Source organism: Dermacentor andersoni, chromosome 1, assembly GCF_023375885.2.
Source record: "Dermacentor andersoni chromosome 1, qqDerAnde1_hic_scaffold, whole genome shotgun sequence".
NCBI classification, from domain to species: domain Eukaryota; kingdom Metazoa; phylum Arthropoda; class Arachnida; order Ixodida; family Ixodidae; genus Dermacentor; species Dermacentor andersoni.
Genome location: NC_092814.1, coordinates 316,410,458 through 316,434,119, shown reverse-complemented (window position 1 = coordinate 316,434,119; position 23,662 = coordinate 316,410,458). Strand labels below are relative to the sequence as shown.

At 46.3% G+C, this 23,662-nt stretch overlaps 1 protein-coding gene across 1 annotated transcript; it reads left to right on the top strand.

The window, feature by feature from the left end:
* The first annotated feature begins 988 nt into the window (after positions 1-988).
* On the top strand, positions 989-22,859 carry LOC126548407 (nose resistant to fluoxetine protein 6-like). Its single transcript, XM_050196546.3, has 7 exons — positions 989-1,655; positions 6,164-6,246; positions 8,268-8,390; positions 9,815-9,935; positions 15,350-15,539; positions 17,379-17,521; positions 22,404-22,859. The coding sequence occupies exons 1-7, from the start codon at positions 1,383-1,385 to the stop codon at positions 22,623-22,625; spliced, it is 1,155 nt and encodes a 384-aa protein (XP_050052503.3). The 5' UTR covers positions 989-1,382; the 3' UTR covers positions 22,626-22,859.
* The last annotated feature ends 803 nt before the right edge of the window (positions 22,860-23,662 follow it).

The following is a 23,662-nucleotide window of genomic DNA, read 5'->3' as shown; positions in this document are numbered from 1 at the left end:
ATTCTCTGTAGAGCGTATATGTCTAACCAGCATGTCATTGTATGCTGGGTGCCTGGACATAGGGGCATCGAGGGTAACGTTCTAGCAGACCAGATGGCCACATCAATTTCCTTGCATACAGTTAATCCTGCTGCTTCGGTCCCTGTCACAGACCTGAAGCCTTTTTTAAGAAGGAAACTGCGAAATCACTGGCAACGTATGTGGGACGCAGAAGTAAATAACAAACTGCACGTGATAAAACCACAGTTAGGTTCTTGGCCCCCCGTAACAAAATCACGGCGAACAAATGTCCTATTCTGTCGCCTGAGAATAGGACACACATTTGGCACGCATAACTTTCTACTCACTGAAAATGATCCTCCAACCTGCGGTAGATGCGGGGAGAGGCTGACCGTCCTGCACGTCCTCCTGGAGTGTCGGGCAGCCGAACCTGAAAGAAGGAAACATTTTTCCCTAGCATACCGGCAGCACATCCCCCTACATCCTGTAATGTTACTCGGCCCAGAACCGCTATTTGACACCAACGCAGTTCTAAGTTTCCTGAAAGATGTTGTCCTGCATGTTTTTAGCCCCACATGTTCGTAGCGGGTCCTCTCTTCAGAGGATGCCGCTGCGATAGCTCTTTCGTATAGCACGCGCCTCTAGGCCCTTGTGCTTCAAGGGCTCCGGTGAGGCAGCAGTGCTCCAGGTAATTTTACTATCTCATATATCTTCTATTCTGCATCATTCTTTTACGATGGATTTTAATGTTCATAGTATTCGTCATTAGTCATCGCCATAATTTTATAGTACATAGATTTTACGCATTTACAGCGACTATTTTTAGGCCACTTTACAGCCAAGTCACATCTTCCATAATACATCGTTAACACTACCACCTGTCATGGCGCTCTTTGGCCAAACCTGGCCCTTGCGCCACAAAACACCACACATCATCATCATCAACCTGGTTGATGTAGTAATCTTCGATAATGGAGCGTGCGTATATTGTCATAGGACAAGTCGGAGCCGAGGCATCCACGAGGTTGTAGGAAGAAGCAGGGACCGCTAAACTCACCCGCTCCACAGGTGCTGAGAACGTTGCTCCCAATTTCCAACTTGCTGACAATAGGCCTTTCAAAGTATACTTTGAAGAGTGTTTAGTGAGAAAACGGCATAAATACAGAGCAGATAGGACGGTTAATGATAACGATGAATTCCGCCGCCAAATTTTTGTTTTTGAGATGAAGAATTATTATGTAAAATTTTCATTTGCTGCAGAGGAAAGGGTTGAAAATCGGCGAGCTTCTGTTTTGGCGCACTCCTGCGGCTTGCAAATGCCTTTCTTAATTGCCCGCTAAACGTAGCGGTTTCTTTTCAGTGAAACGCTAAGCAAAACTTTCATGTGGCCAGAGTTATTAGTATTATGCTGGGGGAGAGAAGGCGTAGGGGGACATGAGCGCATCTATAGTTTCTTTTTTTTTACTTTCTATTTTTATTTTCGCCGCAGGACTGGCGTTCCAATATTCTTTGTCATCACGTGCATCTTCGTGCTTCCACTTTTTGTAACCGGACCGGATGCCAAAACGTTCTTCCAGAAGTTCAACGAAGAGATTGGGGAGAACTGGTGGCACTTGATCATTCCGATAAGAAATTTCTTTGATATGACCGAAAGGGTAAGAGTTTTTGGCGATCTCAGCCTAATCTACGGATGTAAAAGGGCTTTGGTATTCTCCGCAACAGCACATGGAAGCAACTCACGTGATATTAATTGACACAGCTCTGATTCCAAATTAAACTCCGGGGTTTTGCATTCTAGAACCACGATCTGATTATGGGGTACGCCGTAGTAGGGGACTGCAGATTAATTTTGACCATCTAGACGTCTTTAACGTACACCCAGTGTACAAGTTCACGGGTGTGCTAGCATTTGGTCGCCATCGAAATCCGGCTGCCATGATCGGGATTTGATCCTGTGGCTTCGTGCTTAGGAGTGCAACGCCATAGCCGCTAAGCCATCACGGCCAGGTAGCTTTGATGCTGATAGCCAATCACGAGAAGGAGTCACTTATGACATATGTCGCAGCCATGGCAAATAGCTGAATGCGCCTAAAGTAGTCCTGAACTGCCCTTCGGGCTTGGTGAAAAACACAGTCCGCGGAGAGTATAAGCTCCTGTGTACATCTCAGTCGAATTTCGCAGTCGTGCGCCGCGCAGAGCTCGCAAGCGTAGCGCGAAGTCACCTTTTTCTCAAGCGCTCTCTGGTTAAACAGAAGCCTGCTCCTCGTTCTCTTCTGGACGCTTCATTTCGTATTACAGCAGATTCCCATACGCGCCTGCTATTGGCCAATAGTTGACATTAATCAAGAGGGGCGTTTGGATCAGTGCGCTTCTTCCTACTGTTACTGTGTATATTTATTGACGCAGTTTAATAATCGGGCTGCAGCAAGCAAAAATCTGCTTTCGGATTTCTATAATAATTACGTACTTCCGGAAGAAGTCGACTATCGTCTGCTTACGCTTGGCCGCGGCCACCCGCGTACAAGTTACACTTTGGCCACCCTGCTTGTCGGTGTCGTTGCCGTCGGGTAAAGCCAATTTCGGCTAGTTTTGAACCCTCAACTAGCCTCGAACCATGGGTAACTTAAGGTCAAAACACACGCACGCTTGCCAATTCGCGGTCACTCCTGGTCGCTCCTTGTCAGACGCCTTGGCAGACTTCTCTTCGTATTGAGCTATTGATAAAACTTCAGAATGCGCAGTGGATGTGGCTGCTATCCATCGGTCAAGCGGGTGCAGGATAAATCCGGTCTGCACACCACGTAGCACGGCCAGACTGGAGCATGTGAGCGCGAGCGTGCACTCAAGCCCTGTCGTGCGCAAAGCAAACGCTGCGCATGCGCACTATACAGTTGTACGTAGCTGCGTTCTGCTACGTAGCGTACATACCGGGGCCGCCGCGGGGTGCCGCAACGAGTCCGCTGGCTGAGCGCACTGCGGCTCGCTGAAAACAACCGCGTTTGGCTCGTTGTAGACGCTAAAATCACGAGTAGTGGCGTTTACGTGAATATCCACGGTCAAATTTGAACTGCGTTTCACAGGGATGGTCAGTAGTTGGTGCGTTGTGGGCACGCCCCGCTCCGCCGTAGCATTCGCAATGCACGTTATTGAAGAAGGAACGGAAGCGCCGCGAAGGGGATGGATGGAGCATCGCCATGTGGACGCGGTTTCTACGCTTACCTGGAGTGGCTTTCCCGCATAACTTTTGTGGGGTTCTCACCCGTGCTCTTGGGACAAAGTAACAACACAGTAGTGCAAACAATCACAAGGGCATTTATTGCACCTTTCATAGACTAATGCCTGCTAGCCGAGTTGCTATCCACAAAGTATATGGGCGCGCGACCAATCGCGGAAGTCCGACTCACCGCGACCGGATAACGAGCGAATATGTTCGCCCTATGCTGGACACCAACGCCTGGTCGTTCGCGCGTACGGTCATGCGAACGGTGGCGCGTTCGAACGATCGTGTTCGTTCATTCCGGGGTAGGCCTCGCGAGACGGTCTCGCAGAAGCATGGATCGGCGCACGCGCAGAACGTCCGCGCGGCTTCCCGAACCCTGGCCAAAGAGGAAGAGCCTTCACCTTTTTGCGCCTTTAGGTGACGTGCAATAGAGCAACACTCGCGCCATCTCTCGTACTACCCTGCAAGCATGCCGACCGCCGCAGTCAAGCCACGCGACGAAGCCGGATTACAGGAGACGGGAGCTATGTGAGAAAACAACATATCAGGGGACGCGTGAGAGTCGCGCATTCCCACACTTTGTAACTCAAGACGGCTTACCTTGGTGCAACTCTGGTTCCCTAAAGGGAGCCTATGCAGTAACTCTAGAGCGCCATGGCGAACAGTGCCACCTTTGTCAAAGACCTCGTTTCTATCATGCTATAGAGTGTACTGTAAAGTGCGAAGCAGACGAGAGTCCGGAAGAAACATGTCGGATTAATGGTGTGGTCAGAGTGTTCTGCTGTCGTTTCATAATGTTAAGATTTCCCTAAAGGGCCCCTCATCCTGACTGGGCACTACTCAGAGGGTGCGCAGGTCACGCGGTGACGATCATGTCTGCAAAACAATACACCAATGCACATGCGAAAACAGCTGAAAATGCAAACAAAGCCCACGCGCCATTCTTTTCTGAGGATTACGTCACAGGTGTGGCGCATTCCGGTTCCTGTTAGAAACCTGCAGCCCATCACAAATGTAAATTTGCGTGGATTTCTCACGCCTCTATCTGGAATTGTTGGAGGCATTTACATGTAGAAAACTGGGTCAACTGTAGCGTAGGTGAAATAATCTGCCAAAAATAATTTTATCTTGCCACGAATTTGGCGGCGGTAGTGCCTTTGCTGATGCAGCGTACGTAGTTAAATTGCTTCGCTTATGGCTATTAAAAGAACTACTACAATTCTTGGTGCTTTGAACTCTGGCAGTGGAAGTTACATTTATTTGTTTCAGAAATTTGAAAGATTTGTGCTTCGTGCAGTATAAATAGCAATGTTTCTATTTTTCTTTTGCGCTTATTTCTTTATGTGACAATATCTGTGCGCCTGCAGCATTGCAACACGCTGAAGTTAACTAGAACAAAATAGAATGATGCAAAGCCGAAGTCATCTGCACTTTATCGCAGTCGTCTGATATTTTGTGCGGCTTCTTCAGAAATCGTAAAAAGATATTTATTGGATAGAGTGTATCGGGGACGCAATCGCAGTGGGGTACGTGAAAAAGCCTTGAGCGTGCTGCTGCTGATGAGGGTGTATAGGCACTAGGCTACAGAGATGACGTAACCAAATGCACAAGTGACATTTATTCATGCATCACAAAGCTTACATTAACTTATGATTCAGTTAGAGGGGGGTCCTACGGTCTAATCTTACAATCAGGCTCGCTCCCTATTCGTAGTTGGCCCGCGATGGCCGAAGGTGGTGGACGAGAATTGGCATCCCTCTGTCTTGCTACCCAAGTCTCTTCGGGCCATGTCTAGACCCTACGGTGTCGAACACACAGCCCAGCAACCGTCAAACTTCTGCCACACATAGCGCACTTGTAAGCCTTATAACTCCCGGTGAGCACGGGTTTTAAGTTTGATGGATCATATCTACTTTGCCTGAGTGATCGCTCAAACGCGACCACTCCCGCTCGGATCGACAAACGTGCTGCCGAGCTACGCCACTCTGAACGCCGAGCGAGACGATAAATTTAGCTCCGATAGCGTCATGCGTGGCACTAATACTGTGCCACGCATGATCTGCGCCACGCATACTGCGCGTGACACCTGCATGATCAAGTAACGGCCTCTTTCGTCTACACAACAATACCGAAGTAAGACCGCGTGGGTGATGCGGTTGCAAATGCATAAGCGACATTTCTGTCACACGTTTTCGTTACATTTCGTTACATGCGGTTTCTTCAAGTTGCCCCCTATTCTGATCGAAATGAAAGACGTTTCCCGTCAAAAGAAAGGGGTTCTAATTTACGCGTTATAAGCATTCTACATCAAATTTTTGGCGACGAAAAGTGGCCTTTTCTCAAAATAGCTTTCACCAAGTTCTCAGCAGACGCGCCAGTAATGTACCCACGTACCTTTCAAAACGCTACATTAATTCAATTGTAAGGATGACGAAAAGACCGCGTTTGCGAAACGGTCAAATAGTTGCACTATAATCGTTAACAGACGCATTCGTGTTCATGACTGAAGCCCTTAGAGTAGCGCCGAGTTGGCGTTTGCTTGGACTTCACCGGTTACGGTACTCCTAGAAAGAAAAAGAAAGGAGAAGAAAATGATTTTATTGATTTTACGGCCGCTTAGTGTCGCTGTCGGTATATTGCTCCCGTTGGGAGTTGTTCTAAGGGAGCCAATTTACTGTTGGTCCTTTAGAGATAGTCTAAATAAGGCGGCATGACACCAATCTTTTAGGAAAAGTTTAGGTAGAACAGAACTAAGAATGTGTTTCATTTCGAAATTATGCGCAGATAATGAAGGGTACCTTCGTGTTCTTTACTGTTCTTTCAGAAAAAAAAAAAAAAAATGTAATGAGGCCAATGGCAGAGTATTTATTTATTTATTTATTTATTTATTTATTTATTTATTTATGTATTTATTTATTTATTCATTTATTTATGCATTCGCAGACCGTGATGATCCATCTATGGTATGTGTCTGCAGATTTCCAGCTTTTCGTCGTTTCTCTGCTGGTTCTACAGCTGCTGAAAAGGTGAGCTCATAATAGTTTGGAACGTTGACTAAGCGACCATCCACACCGGACAAATTTATTAAACGGGCAGCGGTATATGGCGAGCTGCGTGTTCATCATACCAGTGGCTGCAGTATTTATTTTCGTCACACGTTCTAAACCTAAGCTTTTTAAAAGATGGAAACTACTCATGCCGAAGCCTTCTTTATTTTCCCCCTGATATGCGTTGAAGTATGATTCTCTGTAATTCGCATGGTCGACACACGCAGCTTCAATACACTGCCACAAAACTTCCTTTATACACTGAGATGTCGCATCCGAGTCAAATGACGACCCTCTGTAAAGCGCCCTTCGATAACGAACCCAATAAACGTGACCCTAGGTCATCCTTTCAACGCTTTTGGGCTAATTTGCAGGAGACACGAGTGGTATAATGGGGCAGTATCTACTGGGCCTATATTCACAAAAGGGAGGCTAAAACAGTCCGCGAGAGCTGGTGGCAGTTAATCGTAATATAGGACATGTGCTTAACGAAGCCGGCTGGCTAATGTAAAGAAAAATAAAGCGTTTATGTAAGAAAGGTAAATAAAAATGAAACGTCTGCCAGAATTTATTTTAAGGTGAATGTCGATAATGCGATTCGTATTGAGGCAAATAATGCACACCGTGTATAGCCACCACCTAAACGCGTCATGTACGAGGCGTGTACGTACTGAGATGTCCGTGCTTGGTGTCCGGAATGCGTGACAAGCCTGAGTGCTAACAATGAGAATTAATCCTTCCCCGCGCGCGTTCGTGGTGCAGCATGCTGTAGCGTGGAGCAGATGCGCTTGAGAAACCTGTACGACGTGGCTTCGATTCAGCCCAGCACTGGATAAATTTTAAAGAATTTTTATTTTTAATGCATAGCATTCTTTGCCTCATTCTCGGCACTTTGCGGTAGGTAGCTAGGTAGGTTCCTGTTTCGCCTCGCTTTAATAAAGATAAAGTTATGGGGGACCCACGGTGGAATAAAACCTCCGCTCATCGAGCACAAGCAGCCCGGTGCTGTAACAATTTCGCAACGATTGCGCGCATATGCTTCCGTCGTTCCAAAGCCAGCCAGTTCTTTGAAACGCTCGGCGCGTTCGCCCCTTACCACTTCCTTGTCTTCGTTCCTTGTGGCAGCTTGCCCTCTGAGGCACCGTGTTAAACTGCAATAATTCCCGGACTGGCCCACATTTTATTCGTAGCACGCTGCGAGAAATTCTGCAACGTTGTACCGACTTCGTGAGCACCCCAAGTACAGTATACATGCTTTTAAATTTCTTCGCTGGAGTTCAAAAGACCGTCGTCCTTTTAACACGGACCACCTGACATAGACATAGGTGCGTACGTAGTCGCTCATGACGTCACGCACCAGCTCGCTTTGCACACGCAACTGAGCCCACACACAAACATGTGGGTCTACCTGGTAGCACTTTGCAGAACCCTAAACAATGTTAGATAGCCAGGTATATCTGCAAAAGGCTTCGCATAACCTAGATCCTCACAGTGGGTGGAATCTGCATAATTTTTCACTGAAGACCGTTCGTGGAAGACGTTAGGCCCACATTATTAGATTGCCTGCATTTGAAATTATTGCACTACCTTCAGGATCGACTCGCATTTTTAGAGTGCACTACCTCTGAGATCGACCCATATTCTTGGCTACACACTGGTAGACACACACACACAAAAACTGCTTGAAGTATCCAAAGAATGCTAATGGCATTAAGAAAATAGCTTTTTACGTTCGACGAAATGTGAAGAGTTAATGGTTTCATGCATGCATCATCCCTGCGTGAGTCGAGACGCAGAAGCAGCGTTCATGAACCTTTTGGTTTTTAACAACTTTTTTTTCATTGACCGGCGCCAGCGTATACGTCATCAGTTATCATCGGCGACCGCCAGCTTTCTTAACATACGCCCCGAAATGTTTTCAGCCGCCTCGTTTAATGTGTGTGCATGTCGTAATCGAGCCTGCCATCGTTCTAACGCCCTGAACATGGAATCCCGCACAGTCAGAAAAGGCTGGCCATAGGAGCGTTCATCGGGCTTTCTCTGTTGGGCTGCGCCATCGCATTGTGGACTGCGACGGACCCTGATATCCTGCCCTTCATTACCTTCCCTTCCTTCACAGAAACGTAAGCATGATTTACCATTCCTAGCGGATTCAGCAGACGTACCTATATACGGTACACTTAAATACGAGGGATCCGCGAGTGATCGATGCATGGTATAAAGAACTTACGTTGAGTCAAGCCTGCATGCAGCAGCCGAATGGCAGCGGGGAAATGCGCATTAAACGTCGAAATTGTTTAATTGATATTACTATAACTTTGTGTTTAGTGTTTTGATCTTTGGTTATACTTCTTTCATTTTTTGTTGTTGTTGTTTCAATGGTTTCGTGCGGTTCGCGTTGTAAGCTTGGGGTTTCGTAGGTTTTACGCTTACGCCGACTGTTGTACACTGACATATACGTTTATATCATATTCTTTTTACAATTATTGTGTTCGAATTAATTTCGTAGTTATCTTTCTTTTCCTACCTATTCTGTAACATGAAATGTTTATTTCATGTGAAGATTTAGGTGCACGTTAAAGAACCCCAGGTGGTCAGAATCGATTCGGAGTCGCCTGCCACGGCGTGTCTAGTAACCAAATCCCAGAATTTAATTTGACTTAGTATGGGCCTGGCAAGTACTCTCTCTTTCTCTTATACCCCAGTCACACGGCCATACCTAAGGTCCTTTGAAGGAGCGTGGAGCTTTCAGAGGAACATTACTTCAAGGTATATGTGTCAGTGCTACACGGTGTCCAGGTGGTCCCTGCTGACGCTTTTAGCGGAAACCGCAACGTATCATAAAACGCAAAAGTTATGAGGAAGAAAGGGGGAGAAAAAGCTAACGACGCGCGGAAAAAAAAAAGAACGAGGATACTTCGATGCGTAGCAGCCGATAACCAAATCCCACGTGACATCCATGTTGCGTCGGTGTTGCTGATGGTGGCAGGTCGTGCCGGCGCTGCTGTACCGGAGCATTTATCATTGATAGGGGGGGGGGGGGGGGGGGCGGCGTCATGAAAGTCTTTAGTGCCTAGAAACTTCCATAATACACGGAAACTTGTCTTTAGCGGGGAAAAAATTGAACTTCCGTATTCATGGAGCATTTTTTTGTCTGCTGTCGGACACCCTCTAGGCTCAAAAGAGTATTCCTTTGAGATTTCAAAGGACAAACGCGCAATCTATTGACTCAAAGTTCGCTTCAACTAGGCCTCCTTTTTATGCGCCCTTGTGACAGTGTGCGTATTCCCTTGAAGTAAAGGATCTTTGGTTCAAAGGACTTTGAAAGTGCCCGTGTTACTGGGGTATTCTACACGCACTCGGGAACCTTATTGCATTTGTTCACAGGTTATTGGGTGAAAAAAAATGCCGAAAAAATGTTTAGTCGTAAATGACATCTGACACTTTTTAAGAACTCTTTTGTGTGTGTGTGCGAATTGATGGCGGGGACGTTAGCGCGGTATTATTTCTTACAACATGCAAAACACAGTATTTTTTCCTGTTGCAGCGCCATGTTGAAAACCATGAACAAATATTACATGCGGCCTTTCTACCACGCGATATGCTTCTTCAGCGGTTGTATAACGCTCCTCGTCCTGGACAACTTCAAGAATCTCAAAATTTCAAAGGTAAGTCGCCGTCAAAAAAAAAAAAAAAAAAGAAAGAAAGAAAGCAAGTAGCCTTGTGTGAACATTGACCACCGCCACCAGGACTGATCGTTCGTGCACACGCTCTGGCGTGGCTCAAGTGAGCACAAACGGCAGAATTAACCCCCCCCCCCCCCCAAAAAAAAAAAAAAAAATACTTCGGAGGGAAACGAAGTGAAAAACAAATGGTTAGACGCATTTTTTTATCAAGCTGTCTTCTTTTTTAAACCACTGCTTCAACAGTCACTGATACTGAATGGAAGTACAGGGGTGGCGGGGCAACGAGCAATAAATCCAATAAAAGGCATCTTGCGGGGATTCTTCGAACTTCAAACCTACGAGAACTTGTCTGTGAGACGTAACTGCCAGTAAAAAAACTAACAAAAAAGAACACCGCGCACAAAACACAGGCACGAAAGAAAACATTGCACGACGACACAGGGGGCCCTTCTAACTGATCTATTTCCGGTATACACACCCGAGAGTAAATACAGACACGGTCGCATGCGCAGCATCCCCATCAGTCACACCTAACCGGGCAACCAACATTCGACTAATCTGATTCTCAGAGTGACAGCTGCCATCAACGCATCGCTTGTACATTGCGCCGTCTAATGTGTTTTTTATGTGTGTATGTCTAATCGGCTTCCTTTAATTCTTTCGTGCCTCTGTTTTGTGAACCGTGTTTAGGCATTTTCGTTTTGCAAGCTCCCCCCGCAAGCAGCGCACGAGAGAGCAGCCTCATTTGGCTTTGAGACAGTCGGCGAGCAAGGTAGAAAATTCGTACCCAACTCCACAGGCATGTTTGTGATGCGGCTCAGCAAAAAAATAATAATAATTATCTGGGCTCTTTCACTCTGTGAAGAAAGATGACCAGCGAAGCTGTGTATGAGGGACTCGTAATGGCGAACTGCACCCCCGCCGCGGGTCGGTCCGGTATTGCACTATCTCTTGGATCGGCCCACGTACACTGTACACGAAAATAAACCCAACTGGGAGTTTTTAACAGGTGATGTGCCCTAAAACCTCCCCATCCTTGAATATGTACTCCGATGTATGGGAGCAATACAGTAGCACTCCCTCGTTTCACTCCGTTGGCTAGCTGCGGGAGGATAAGGCGACATCACGCGATTTTACTCTGCTTCAAAATCTTGTTCTCCTGAAAACTCCACACAGGGAGTTTTAAAAAACTCCCCCCGCCGAAACAGGTTGGTCGATCACGGGGCGCTTCCCACGAGGCTGCGCGCCGCGCCAGCGACCGGCCGCGTTCGCCGAAGTCGGTAGTGCTAATGGCTGACAGCTTGTTTACATCTGTGAAGTGGCGTTCCGTGACAGCTTTTAGTCAATTTGCTTCCCGTATTTCCTTCCAGAAAGTGTTATAGGCGTGCCCGAAGCTCACTGTATCTCAGCTTCAAGTACGTTAGCTGTGTTCACTTTGCTGACAACGATGAAGGCAAGTGCAATGTTTTGAAGTGCGGAAATAGACTTGGGTATACCTCGAAGCAGCTCATTGACTCGCGATGTCGGCACATGTATCTGACTGTGTTTTCGTGCTGCGTGACCGTGGCTTGTGTTCTTCAGTACGTGAAACGCTACTTTTATGTCCTTGTGAGATGCTGACAACGTCCGGTGTAATGTTTGAAAGGACCGCGTAGCAATGGCAACATCAGCCACTGTTCGAGCGATGACGTCCGCGCGAGTCGCACATTAATGGCATACTTCAAGTTCGTTGCGCTGCTGTGTTGCCAGTGAGAAAGACCGGAGTGCAAGCAACTGTTTCTATGTATCCGTGTACGGATATCCTTGCCCAAGAAAAACGGTAGGACATAAGTATGCGTACTGTGAATAAAGCTTCTTACTGAGCGATGTCAATCGAATTGTTATCGTGCACTTCTGCTTTGATCACGTCGTTGCTTCCGATATTGCATTAAAATTATGTTCTATCCCAAATACTGATTAAGAAGCATGCTTGCTGGCTTTGGGTGCGAGCATTCGCTCGACAGAGCAGCGATGTCGCTCCTTTTCACAACCGAGAGAGATTGCTTGGACGTTGAGCAAGTAGTGCCGTCTAGAAAATGTATAACTACGCACTTCTCGGTGTTACTTCGGCTGCTGCGGGTCATGCCCACACGTTATAAATTCTTACTACGCTGCGACTATTTCGCACAATGTTAATTTTGCCATGAAGCACACGCGCTTACGTTTTTCTAGCTTACTGTAACTAAGGCACTACTTTTTGGCCGAAAACGCCAGCAGTGTGCGAAGTCGCTTCAGCCCTAACAGAATGGCATGCTAATTTAGAAAAATTATGCCATTAGCTCTTTTTGTCGCTATTCTGAATTAACAGTTTTGTGTTGCTTAAGGTCTTCTGTTAATTTCAGAGAGGCAGGTCTCGTATGAGCGAGCATGTGAGTCATAATTCTGAAAACAGCACAGCTGCTCACTAGATGGTTTCGAGGCACACAGTACCGTGGCTATATATAGCGGCAGCGTTGCTTCTTGTGTGTCGCGTGTACATTGGATGTCTTTCAAAGTTCTGCGTTGGCCGTTTCTGAAATGTTTACATATGTCATGATTTGTGTGCTTTCATTGACTTGTTTCGTTGAATTAGATGCAGTCTTCTGTGTATGTTTAGAAATTTGACCTGTATCCTCTGCATACAAAAATCTTCACGCAAACTAAGGCGATACCTCTTTTTATACTCCCGTTGCACCTCGAAAAAACTCTGTCCAGTGCAAAGAAAAAAAATTATGAATTTGAAAAATATTCCCATGTTCCACGCAAAAATTCAGCTCGCACGGAGTAAAAATCATACTCCGATTATACGGAGCATAATAAACTCCCAACCGGGGGGTCGCTAAGAGGACAAGCGTTATACTCCTACCTGGGAGTTATTTCCGTTTACAGTGTCTGAAGAGTGCTTAAAGCCTGGTTCACCTCCACCGCTGGTCGATCCAGTAATGCACTATATTCGGGACCGGCCGACGTATGGGGAGTGCTTAAAGCGTGCCTCACTTCCACCGCGGGTCGGCCCGGTAGTGCACCATTGTAACGTGGTAGTGACGGTCAAGAAAATAGTAGAAATAGCCAATGAGTGTTCGTGTACGCAGCTACTCGGACAGTCCTGAGCCAGTCCGGGACGACAAATCGCAGAACACCCACTGCGAACTACATTTGGAGGACATAGGGGGTGACGGACGTCAACGTTTAAGGTAGTGACAGCTGTAGGTTGCGACGTCTGCAAGCAGCTGTGTCGCTGAGGCAGCAGCAGCAGCCGCCGGTTCCTTGAGCGCATTCTCGGGCAAGCTCCTGCTGGCGCTCGGGACGAGCGGATGCCATCTTTCGAAACAGCGCGCCGCACACAAACACGTGCCCATCGCCTCTCCTACTCGCGCCTGCGCGGCCTCTAATAGGTCGCCTCCTCACCCCGCCTCCTCCTCCTCCTTCGCTTCTCTTTTTCTTCGGGAGTGAGCACCTTCCTAGATCCGCCCATCTTATCTGTAGATCGGATACTGATCCCGCCCGTGCACGCCGAGTCTCTCAACTAGGAGTACACGTGCACCTCAGAGCATCCCCCACTGCGCGAATCCTCACCTAAACACCTGCGCAGCGACGCGCGCCCCTAGCTGTTGCCTCTCTATGTCTCGCCTAGCCTCGCCTAGCCTTTCCTCCTCTCCACTTCCCTTTTCATAGCTGCGCCGAGTTTTGAGCGGTCGCCGGGCACGGCTGGAACTCAAGCTTAAGAGAAAACTTTAGCTCGGGTGTTCATATCTAAATACATGTAGAATGAGAATTCGTTTTTCTCGGCAGCCACTGCACCAAATTTGGCGAGGTTTGTTGCATTTAAAAGAAAAATTTGAAATGTAGTGACTGTTGGTTTCAAATTTTTTATTTAGATCATTAATTTTTAAGAAAGATTGGCAAAAATAAAGATTTTCAGAAAGCGAAACTATCAAGTTTACAACTCTGTTACTCAGCAATAAAAATGATATCACTATCCTCTAAATTGCATCTAATGTTACATCTAAAGCGGACCCGCCGTGGTTGCACAGTGGCTATGGTATTGGGCTGCTGAGCGCGAGGTCGCGGGATCGAATCCCTGCCACGGCGGCCGCATTTCGATGGGGGTGAAATGCGAAAACACTCGTGTACTTAGATTTAGGTGCACGTTAAAGAACCGCAGGTGGTCGAAATTTCCGAAGTCCTCCACTACGGCGTGCCTCATAATCAGAAAGTGGTTTTGGCATGTAAAACCCCATAATTAAATTACCTCTAAAGCGGAAAAAATTAATATGTTACACATGGAATTAAAAAAAAATTAGTAATATGGAAATACAGCTTTTGCACAACCCTTGTACACAACCTAACAAAATCGCGTAAGATATAAAATGACAAATGGAATTTGTCCGCTTTCAATGATCTAATGGGTGCCGTTTACAGAACCGCAATATCTGTTTTTGATGTAGCTCTATTAATTTGTAAACTTCGTGCATCTGTTTTTTTTTTTTTTTCAGACATTCGAATTTTTGAAAATATTTTTAACAAAATCAGGCCCTATATCGAAATTCCGCTTTCAACAGTCGCTAGAATTTAACTTTCTTTCTCAAATGCATCAAACTTTATTAAAATCGGTTCAGGAGTTACCTCGGAAAATTGTTTTTGTGTTTTACATGTATTTGGATAGACCGCGTCGGATTTGGGCGCGAGCTAAAGCTTCCTCTTAAAAACGTATTCGCGAACGAATACCACGTCAGGCAGCTGAAACCGCTCAGAACATACGTAACAGATATTGTTCCAATGCGATTCAAGTACGCGGCGGCAGAAAATCATACGAAATAAGCAATGGCTAAACTACGCCGAACGCGTGCGCACTTTGCCAACACGCAGCCGGGCGGCCGAACGCCGCGCCGTAGTGGGAGGACTGCTCGCAGCGCCACCGCCACCGTCATTCGGAAATAGTCCTCGCTCCCGTCGGCGGACGGCAGTGTCGCCAATATTCTAGGGGCCACAGTGACGGGCTACTACGCACTCTAAATAAAAGAAGCGAAGACTCAAACGTGCTAGCTTCGAGAACTCGGCCTGCGCCAAATTGTCCCAAATAGAAGAAAAATACCTTGCATCCCGTGACGTCATAGTGACGTAACGGCGCTGGTTGTTCTTTCGTGAACTTTAAACTTGCGATCTTGTACTTGAACTTGCCTGAACTTTTTGCGTGTGGGGCTTGGCCTACTTTTTCTCCACTATATAGTGAGCAACCGTTTCTGCGCTAAATGAATGAAAACAAGTTATGTAAGAGCTCTCCACCAGCCTTAACTATATGCAGCGTTGCGCTCTTGGGCCATTTTAAGTATTGTCCCTGTCGATAATTCATTTATTGTGCGCTTTCTCTGGTCCAGGCTATGAACGCGGCGGGATGGTTCGTGGCCATTAGCTGCGCGCTGTGCGCGGTGCTCATGAAGTCCCCCTGGTACAGAAGACCGGATCCCACCTCGGAAGCAGTGAAACTGCTCGCGGCCTTCTTTGACCGCGTCCTGTGGTCAATATTTCTCTCCTGGTTCATTTTGGCTTGCGCCACTGGCCGAGGCGGTGAGAGTTGTGGCGCGGTTTTGTCGGTCACAGTGCTCTGCTAAATGGCAGCAAAAAGCAAGGATAGATATCTAGATATGTATACATAGATATAGACAGGTATATATAAACAGACAGATATAAACAGGTATCAATATAAGCATAGATAGATAGATAGATAGATAGATAGATAGATAGATAGATAGATAGATAGATAGATAGATAGATAGATAGATAGATAGATAGATAGATAGATAGATAGATAGATAGATAGATAGATAGATAGATAGATAGATAGATAGATAGATAGATAGATAGATAGATAGATAGATAGATAGATAGATAGATAGATAGATAGATAGATAGATAGATAGATAGATAGATAGATAGATAGATAGATAGATAGATAGATAGATAGATAGATAGATAGATAGATAGATAGATAGATAGATAGATAGATAGATAGATAGATAGATAGATAGATAGATAGATAGATAGATAGATAGATAGATAGATAGATAGATAGATAGATAGATAGATATAACTCAAACCCCATTTTACAAAAGCAGACTTTAGCAACTTCTCGATTTTATGTGCAACACAATCGTTGCCGTGAGCCAGTGAGTTGAGTACGATCATGAATTCAATCTGAAGTACTGAATTTAGCTCGAATTACGAAGAACTGAAAGAAAGATAGGCACGACCAAAAAGTACAAAAATGACGCAGAGAATAACCCACTGGTATAATAGCCCCATGGCGCAACATATACCTAACACTACATGAATAGCAAACCCGAACAGTAATAAATATATACTGTTCAGTATAACAGTAACAGTAAAGAGTATAAATAAATATATAAAAGACTAGTAAACAGCGAAGCTGTCGACACACACACACACACACACACACACACACACACACACACACACACACACACACACACACACACACACACACACACACACACACACACACACACACACACACACACACACACACACACACACACACACGCGCGCGCACGCGCACGCACGCGCGCCCGCACACGTACACGCACACGCACACACTGTGTGGACTTAGCAAAAATTGTTTTCAGTGGTAACTGTAAGGAGTTTATAGGAAACAGACTTCTCGTATACATGAACAAGTCATAACTTTAGAGGAGGGTTAAATTTAGATAGTGCTCCACGTAGCGTATTACGAGTGGTTACAGAAAGCACGCCGTCGAATTTTTGTCTAATACTGTTCAACCATGCTTGTCTTATGCGTATACGAACATATGTTGGAAGCACAAGGAAGCAGACAAACAAGTACATTGTATCTTCCTTTCCAGTGGACGTAGTGATATGTATAGAGTCATGAATTTAAATAACACTGCAAATAAAAACATTGCAAGTTTCTCGTCATGGTATATGTAACCGAAAAAGAAAACTACGCAGCAGATAGACGGAAAACGTATTTGAGGAGTTTCCGGCTATTATTATTGGTGTGTAAAACTAAAAGCCTTTCCATATTTCTTGACTTTACTATAGTGTGCATAGAAAGCTTTAATCTTATATGTACAGATGGGATGGATAGATGTGATTCGTCCTTCACTAGTCTGCTACCCTGGTTACGTGGGGCGCTTTCGACCTGGTCAACAAATTCAGTGCATATCGGGCACAATCGCGATTGAAAGTGCCCGCGTGGCAGCCGTACATAAGCCCCCTCAGGTACCCCTCTGCGTACCCCATCTCTCTCTCTCAACCCATTCTCTTCGTTTCTTCTTTTCTTTCTTTACCCTGTACGTGTTTGTGTCACGTGGTAAATAACTTTCTTGCCTTTTCCAACTCAACATGTTGTCGCTCTCTCTCTTGCAGGATTCGTTGCTAGAGTACTCTCCTCGGACGTATTCGTGCCTCTGGGCAAGCTGTCATTCGGCGTCTACCTCATACACTATCCCTTCATCATGGTGATGCTGCATACTACTAGGGAGCGCCTGCTATGGTCTCACTTTACTCTGGTAAATCCATAGCAACCACAAGGCCTTGCTTTTCGTCCTAACTGACCCGAGATTACGGGCGCTATAACGTAAAACTATTCCAAACTTTTCTATTCCAATTCTGCTATCAGCCCTCCACGATTGGTCAAAAACTTTTTTCGATCACCCCCACTTCACCTGTCTTTCACGCGACGTCACGAAAACCGCGATACCTCCCCATCTGATATGATGTGTACACACTGATTATGCATGATTTGACAGAAAAAAGAAAAACAGTTGCTTCTGATTCGACCCCTTTTCGCCATTAGTTCTCGGGTATTGGTAAAAAGTTTTCGGGCTGCACCCACTTCACCTGCCTGTCACGCGACGTCACAAAACCGCAAGAACTCACCGCGTCAAAGTGACGTGTACGCGATAAAGATGCATTAATATGCCGAACAAAATTGAATTTTCTTCGGAATAACCGCAGGCTTCCCCGTTCCGAAAGGAATAAAAAGATGGCTGCCGCCGATAGCTCAGACGCTGGCTACTCGCACCTGCCGGAGAGCATGGGTGTATTTGCGTATAATAAAACTTCTTGCGTGGCCCTGTAACGTTTTCGAGCACTTTCGGTACGTTTACCCCCTCATTCTGCCAACTCTTCTTTGCTGAGGGTCCGTTTTAGCGTCATTCTTGAGCTTCCGTTGCATGCCGCCGCGATTTTCGACCAGCCACCGCAAGCTAAGTATGGGAAAGCCGACCAATCGTAGACGCCGGCACCACCCTCTTCATCCGGTTATCGACTTTCAGTGCAGTGGCTCGGCCCCATCGAATCCCTCTCCGCTTGAGCGTTCTCCTCGCCTCTTGTCAGCCAATTAGATACGACATGCCACTCAGTGCAGGCAATGATATTCGTTTTTCAAGCAAACAAAAGTGACCTCCTATGAACGAGGAGAGCGTTTGATTGGTCTGTTCAGACAACCCTGCGGGTGACCGCCCGGTGCTTGCGTTGGTGGTTACGCAAATTTGACGTCAGGAGATTGGAATAGAAACATATTGGAATAGCTTTACGTTATAGGGCCCTACATCAGCATTTTTTAGCAGCACAGCAGTTGACGTTGGCTCACTTTATTGAAGTCCTGCAGTTAGCAAGCCATTATATGAGAACTGCCGTTTATTTACTCTATACACAGAGCAATGATGCTCTGTTTGTCGAACCGCAGAACGACGGCCACGATGCAGCGATTTATAGCACCGCCGTGGTTGCAGGGCAGTTTTACAGCATGTTAACCGCATGAAACTGGGTTTGCGGTGTCCGTAAATTTCTGCTTTTCGTTCTTTTTTCTTTCATTTTATTTATGCGTGCCCTCGAGGTCCCAAGCCATTACGGAGGGAAGTGGTTGAATTCGTAAATAGACTAATAAGACAAAACTCCTGGTTATACAATGTTAGCTCGTAATTCCGGAGAAGGAATAATGTTTTGCATAGAAGAGATTCACCCGGATGGGCGATTCCATTCTTGAATGAATGCTGGCAAGCCTTTGAGCTTAGTATTTACTGCGGTTGACGCGTGAAGAAGAGAGTGGGAAACTTTGATCAATGCGGAGCTATGGAATACAGTAGATCTTGTGAAATAAAGAAACCCTGCAATATTTGCCGCGGAACGAAAGTGAGGGTAGTTTAAGGGCGCTCTTCATAGATGTGAGACTAGGCGTGTGGTTATTTCACTCCAAATTTTAATAGAACAAGTTTGTTGTTTCATGTACTTTCAGTGTAAGGTTTGCCATTAAAAAAAGAAACCAGTCTCGTGCATACGCTACAAATGGGCTATTTCTACTAATTTTTGCTGTATCGTTCAATCATACTTTCTGTACCCACGGCTCAAAGACGCTGCCTCGAAGAATGCGGGAGCGAAGCGACATAAAAGCTGAGCGAATCCCGTTTCCTTTTACTTGTCCCTGTCGGTATCCTTTAGTGGCTACTTTAGTAGCTATGTAAACGATACTTGAAGCTACTCGTAAGTCAGCAGTGCTCTAGTTAGCTTATAATCAAGTGTTAATTCCATCAGAACGCTCGTTCAACGCTTCAAACATGTAGAAAGGAGCCTCAAAAGATTCGCGAGTGATTTTTTTTCATTTGCACTGCTAAATTTAACCTTTACTCATCATATCAACCTGAAACGACGGCATGATGTTGAATGTATAAAAAAGCCGCAGTTTCTCCCGAAAGGCGAGGCATCGATTGCGAAAGCAAATTACTGGACAGCCAAACGAAGTAAGAATAGTAGTGTCATCGACTGTATAAACTTGTAAACATAGGCAAGCTAACTAAATTAACAAGCACGGTGTCACGCGGGCACAAGCAAACATGAACACATCTGGCTCGTTGACCGCTAAAACTCGCTATCAAAACGCTGGTGTGAGGAAAGGCAGCAGCAGCAGCGAGCGAAGCGACATTCGTGCTGTCTATCGCTTCAACGAAAAGTGAGCGCCGAGAACACACAGCACGCACAAAGCTACCATCCGCCGACGCACCTAGACTTTGCCCCCAACCCACATGGCTCTGAAGATACAGCCGGGCGACCGCGCCCAGCCGCTACATGTGCAGTTGCAGCTGGAGCTAGAACCTGCTGCCCCCTTTCTCCCCTCTCCCCGGTGCCTCGCTACGTTGGGTGCCTCGCGCATGACGGGAGACGGCACGCTTCCTGTCCGCTTTCGTCTCATTCACGCAGGTGCCGCGACCGTCGGCTTCCCCTCGTGCGCCTTCACTCGCCCATACAGCGTAGGGCGCGCGGCGATAGTGTTAGCGACCTTGGACTTTATACGGAACCTCACGGCGACGGCGGAAATGCGCTTGGTGTGTCCATATAATTGCTATCGCAATCAAACTGGTCGTTCAATCGCCTCTTTTATTCTTGGAACCTTTATATACGACGCCAGAGAGAGAAAAAATTATCGAGAAAAGAAAGTAGTTGGCCTGAGCTAGTATGCTTTGACCTGCTACTCTGCATAGGGGAAAAAGGAAAGGGGACAAAAACAAGAGTGATGAACTATCATGATGGGCACAGGAGGAAAGGATGCGTATATAAAATAACCACTTAACCACGTTTCCTTAAAGGCATGAGTCTAGTTCGGTTCTGTTCAAGCCCTTGCAGTTGTTCCTACTGCGTGGTCACACACTGAGGACAAAATAGCACTTTCAGACAATGTTTCCTTTCCAGTGCCTGGGGACATCGTAGAAGCCAGTGTATTACGCTGCGACACATAGAGAGGGAAGTCACGCAACTGATGTTGTACAGTCTCAGACAATTGGCAGTCTTCACAGATCGGGCTGTTCGCCTGGCCGACAAGTTTTGCGTAGCGTCGAGCAAAGGCGACGCCAAGGCAAATTCGGTAACGCATACTTGTTTGGCTTCGCTTTACTTCAGCTGGGAGGCGTGAAGCTTTGCCAGAGTATAGTTATCGCAGGCGCCCGTACCGATGCTCTGGTTGAGCCCAGTAAGCTACTATACAATCTCGCATGAGTGAAGTCAACAAAAAGTTTGCATCGCTTCTCCAGTACGGTATTTTTACGTCGACTGTTTTAGAAGCAGCGGTTCCTGCTTCCGCTTTAGCTATAGCTAGTTGCTGGCGACGCCACAGTGTCAAGGTACCCTTTGAATGACCGTTTTGCTGCACAAGATCCAATACATGTGCGACTTACGAGGTTGACACATAATACTAGCCTCTTCTCGAGAAATAATTAATTGCTTGCAGGATGGACTCGGTGCTGTTAGAGGGTAGCTGTAAGTCCACAGTATACTGACTTTAGCGAAGTTTTAGGTCGTCTACGTCGACAACTTAAAATTATTGAGATAACGCTGTGCTTACTTGTGCAGAAGCTAGGGCGAACAGATGTGGACCTTCACGATTGCTATCTTTCGGATAGCACACGCTTTTTGGAGCCTGTGTGCTGTTTGCAATGCGAACAAGCAAATCAGTGAACGTGGTGCCTAGTTATTCCTCGCAAACAATGGCATCATCCGTTTTTATGATGAAGTAGAGAGAAGGGTGGGAGTGACTTTGATAAAATTTTCTAAATTGCTTCCAGAAAAAAATCTGGCCCGAGTCTCTACGAAATAAGTTACGAAAGTACCAGTTTTTGCTTCTGCAGCTTAAGCGTTTTTTATACAGTTGAATGATCTTTTTGAATACTTTTTTTATTTCCTTGCGCCAGCGTTCGGAAATACCTATAGTGATCGCATTTCTCTATAGCTTTCACAACCATAGTATGTGAAGTTGATAGTCCCGCTTAACGCAAGCTTTTCATGGCCTATGTTTAAAGCAGTTGGCACTTCCCGCGTGTGCCGTTCACGGTATGAGCGATTATAACCTGCTGCTAACGCGCCTAGCAAGGGCCTGGCCCGTCCGGGTAGAGTTTGTTTAGCGCCTATAGCTGGCACCAAGTTCAAGGCTTCGGCTGCTCAAACGCAGATCGCAGATGGTTTATTATTTTATAGTGAAGTGCAGAAATACACACAGACACGAAGAAAGTGGCGAAAATATTCAACCAAAAGTACAAATCCGTGACATGGATGTTTGCAGCAGTAATTGCCATTAGATGGCAATGATTTAACCTCACATCATGCTTCTACAGGACGAAGTACTGTTAACGTGTAACGCCTGCGTTATTACAAATTGGCGCTTTGCCAGGGGATCATATTACAAGCGCGGCGTGTGAAAAACATTTCCCGCGATCACGCTCGTGGCGTATCTGCGCGGCTGCGTCCTTCACGTTTATTTTTTTTTTCTTCCTTTTTTCTTTTTGTGGAACTCATGGAATGACGACAAATGTCACAATGGTTAAGTGCCTTCAATCTAGATGCAGGCACTGCTTTGTCCGTAATATTTTTAATGCGTTTATTTTTTTGCTCGTATCATCTCAGGTGACCCTATATTTTGGAGTGTTCGTCTGGAGCAACATCTTGGCGTACATGGCGTTCATCGCTTGTGATGGACCAACTGCCGCAGTGGACAAGCTGATTTTCCAAAGACTGATGGGACGAGGAAGACCCGCAAAGCGAGAGATGCAGCCGGATGCTAGCGGCGCAGCAAATGGGGAGAAACTGGGAGCTAACCAAGTTCCTCCGCTGTGGTCCAAACTTTGATCTCGTCTGTTCTTTTTTGTCTTTTGTCATTTGAATCGCTCAGAAAAACCTCCGCTGCTGCCGTCGCTTTAAGCGCCAGAGGATGGCGCGCAGCGCGACTTCTCCTGACAGCTGTCACTCTACCGCTAGATTTCACACCTACAAGAGAATTCGACATCGCTCTACTTTTCATTACCATGCAGAAGTTTCAATAAACATGCGTGAGGAAAACGTACGAACCTCATGATAAACTGGGATGTTTGGCTATTTTTCTACATGATGCAAACAAAAAAGAAACCCGAGGACACCTAAGCACTTCTTACCAGTTGCGAATTCGAAACCATTGATGTCCAATTGGACGCCGCTGAGCGGTCCTTCGAATTTTGCACGGCGAGTAATGTTTCCGCTAATGCACGGTCCGCTCACCGTGTGTTGGGAGAGTTGACGACGACGGTGGTTTTCGCTGCCCGCCTCTTCGCTAGTTTTGATGCGTTCTTCCGCTCCTTCGTCTGCGCTGTACTGGCGTGGACGGCCAGGTTTCGCTACTACCGAGGCCGCCGACGACGCGCTGCTCGAGCCAGCAAGCGCGAGCGGGTGGGGCGAGCGCGGTCGTGACGTGGCGTCGCAGCCAATGAGAAGTTGGGTGGCGTTTCTTTGCTGCCCTTTCGCTGTTTACAAACATAGGCGTTGAACGGCTTCCGGTTTTGCTCACTGACGTAGTCCGCTAAATGTATCGAGCAAGAAAAGTATGAACGGCTATACATCGAGTAGCAGGAGTGCGTTAAAATATAAGCCTGCAGATTTTCAACACTTTTTCTCTGTACATAACGACAATTTACAAGTCAAGGTTGCCGTAAGTTATACGAGAAATTTTGTGTATTACTTTTAATGCTATGTTCAGACTACGTTCGTAAGGCGCCGATTTTACGTAACATGCGTAAGCGGAGGCGCAACAAGCGTATGCGTCTAGTTCAGACTGCGAACGTAAAGGTACCAACGAGCGCAATTCACGCGAAAACCGTGGATGAGAGTGTTAAAGGGTCGGCAACATTTACGAC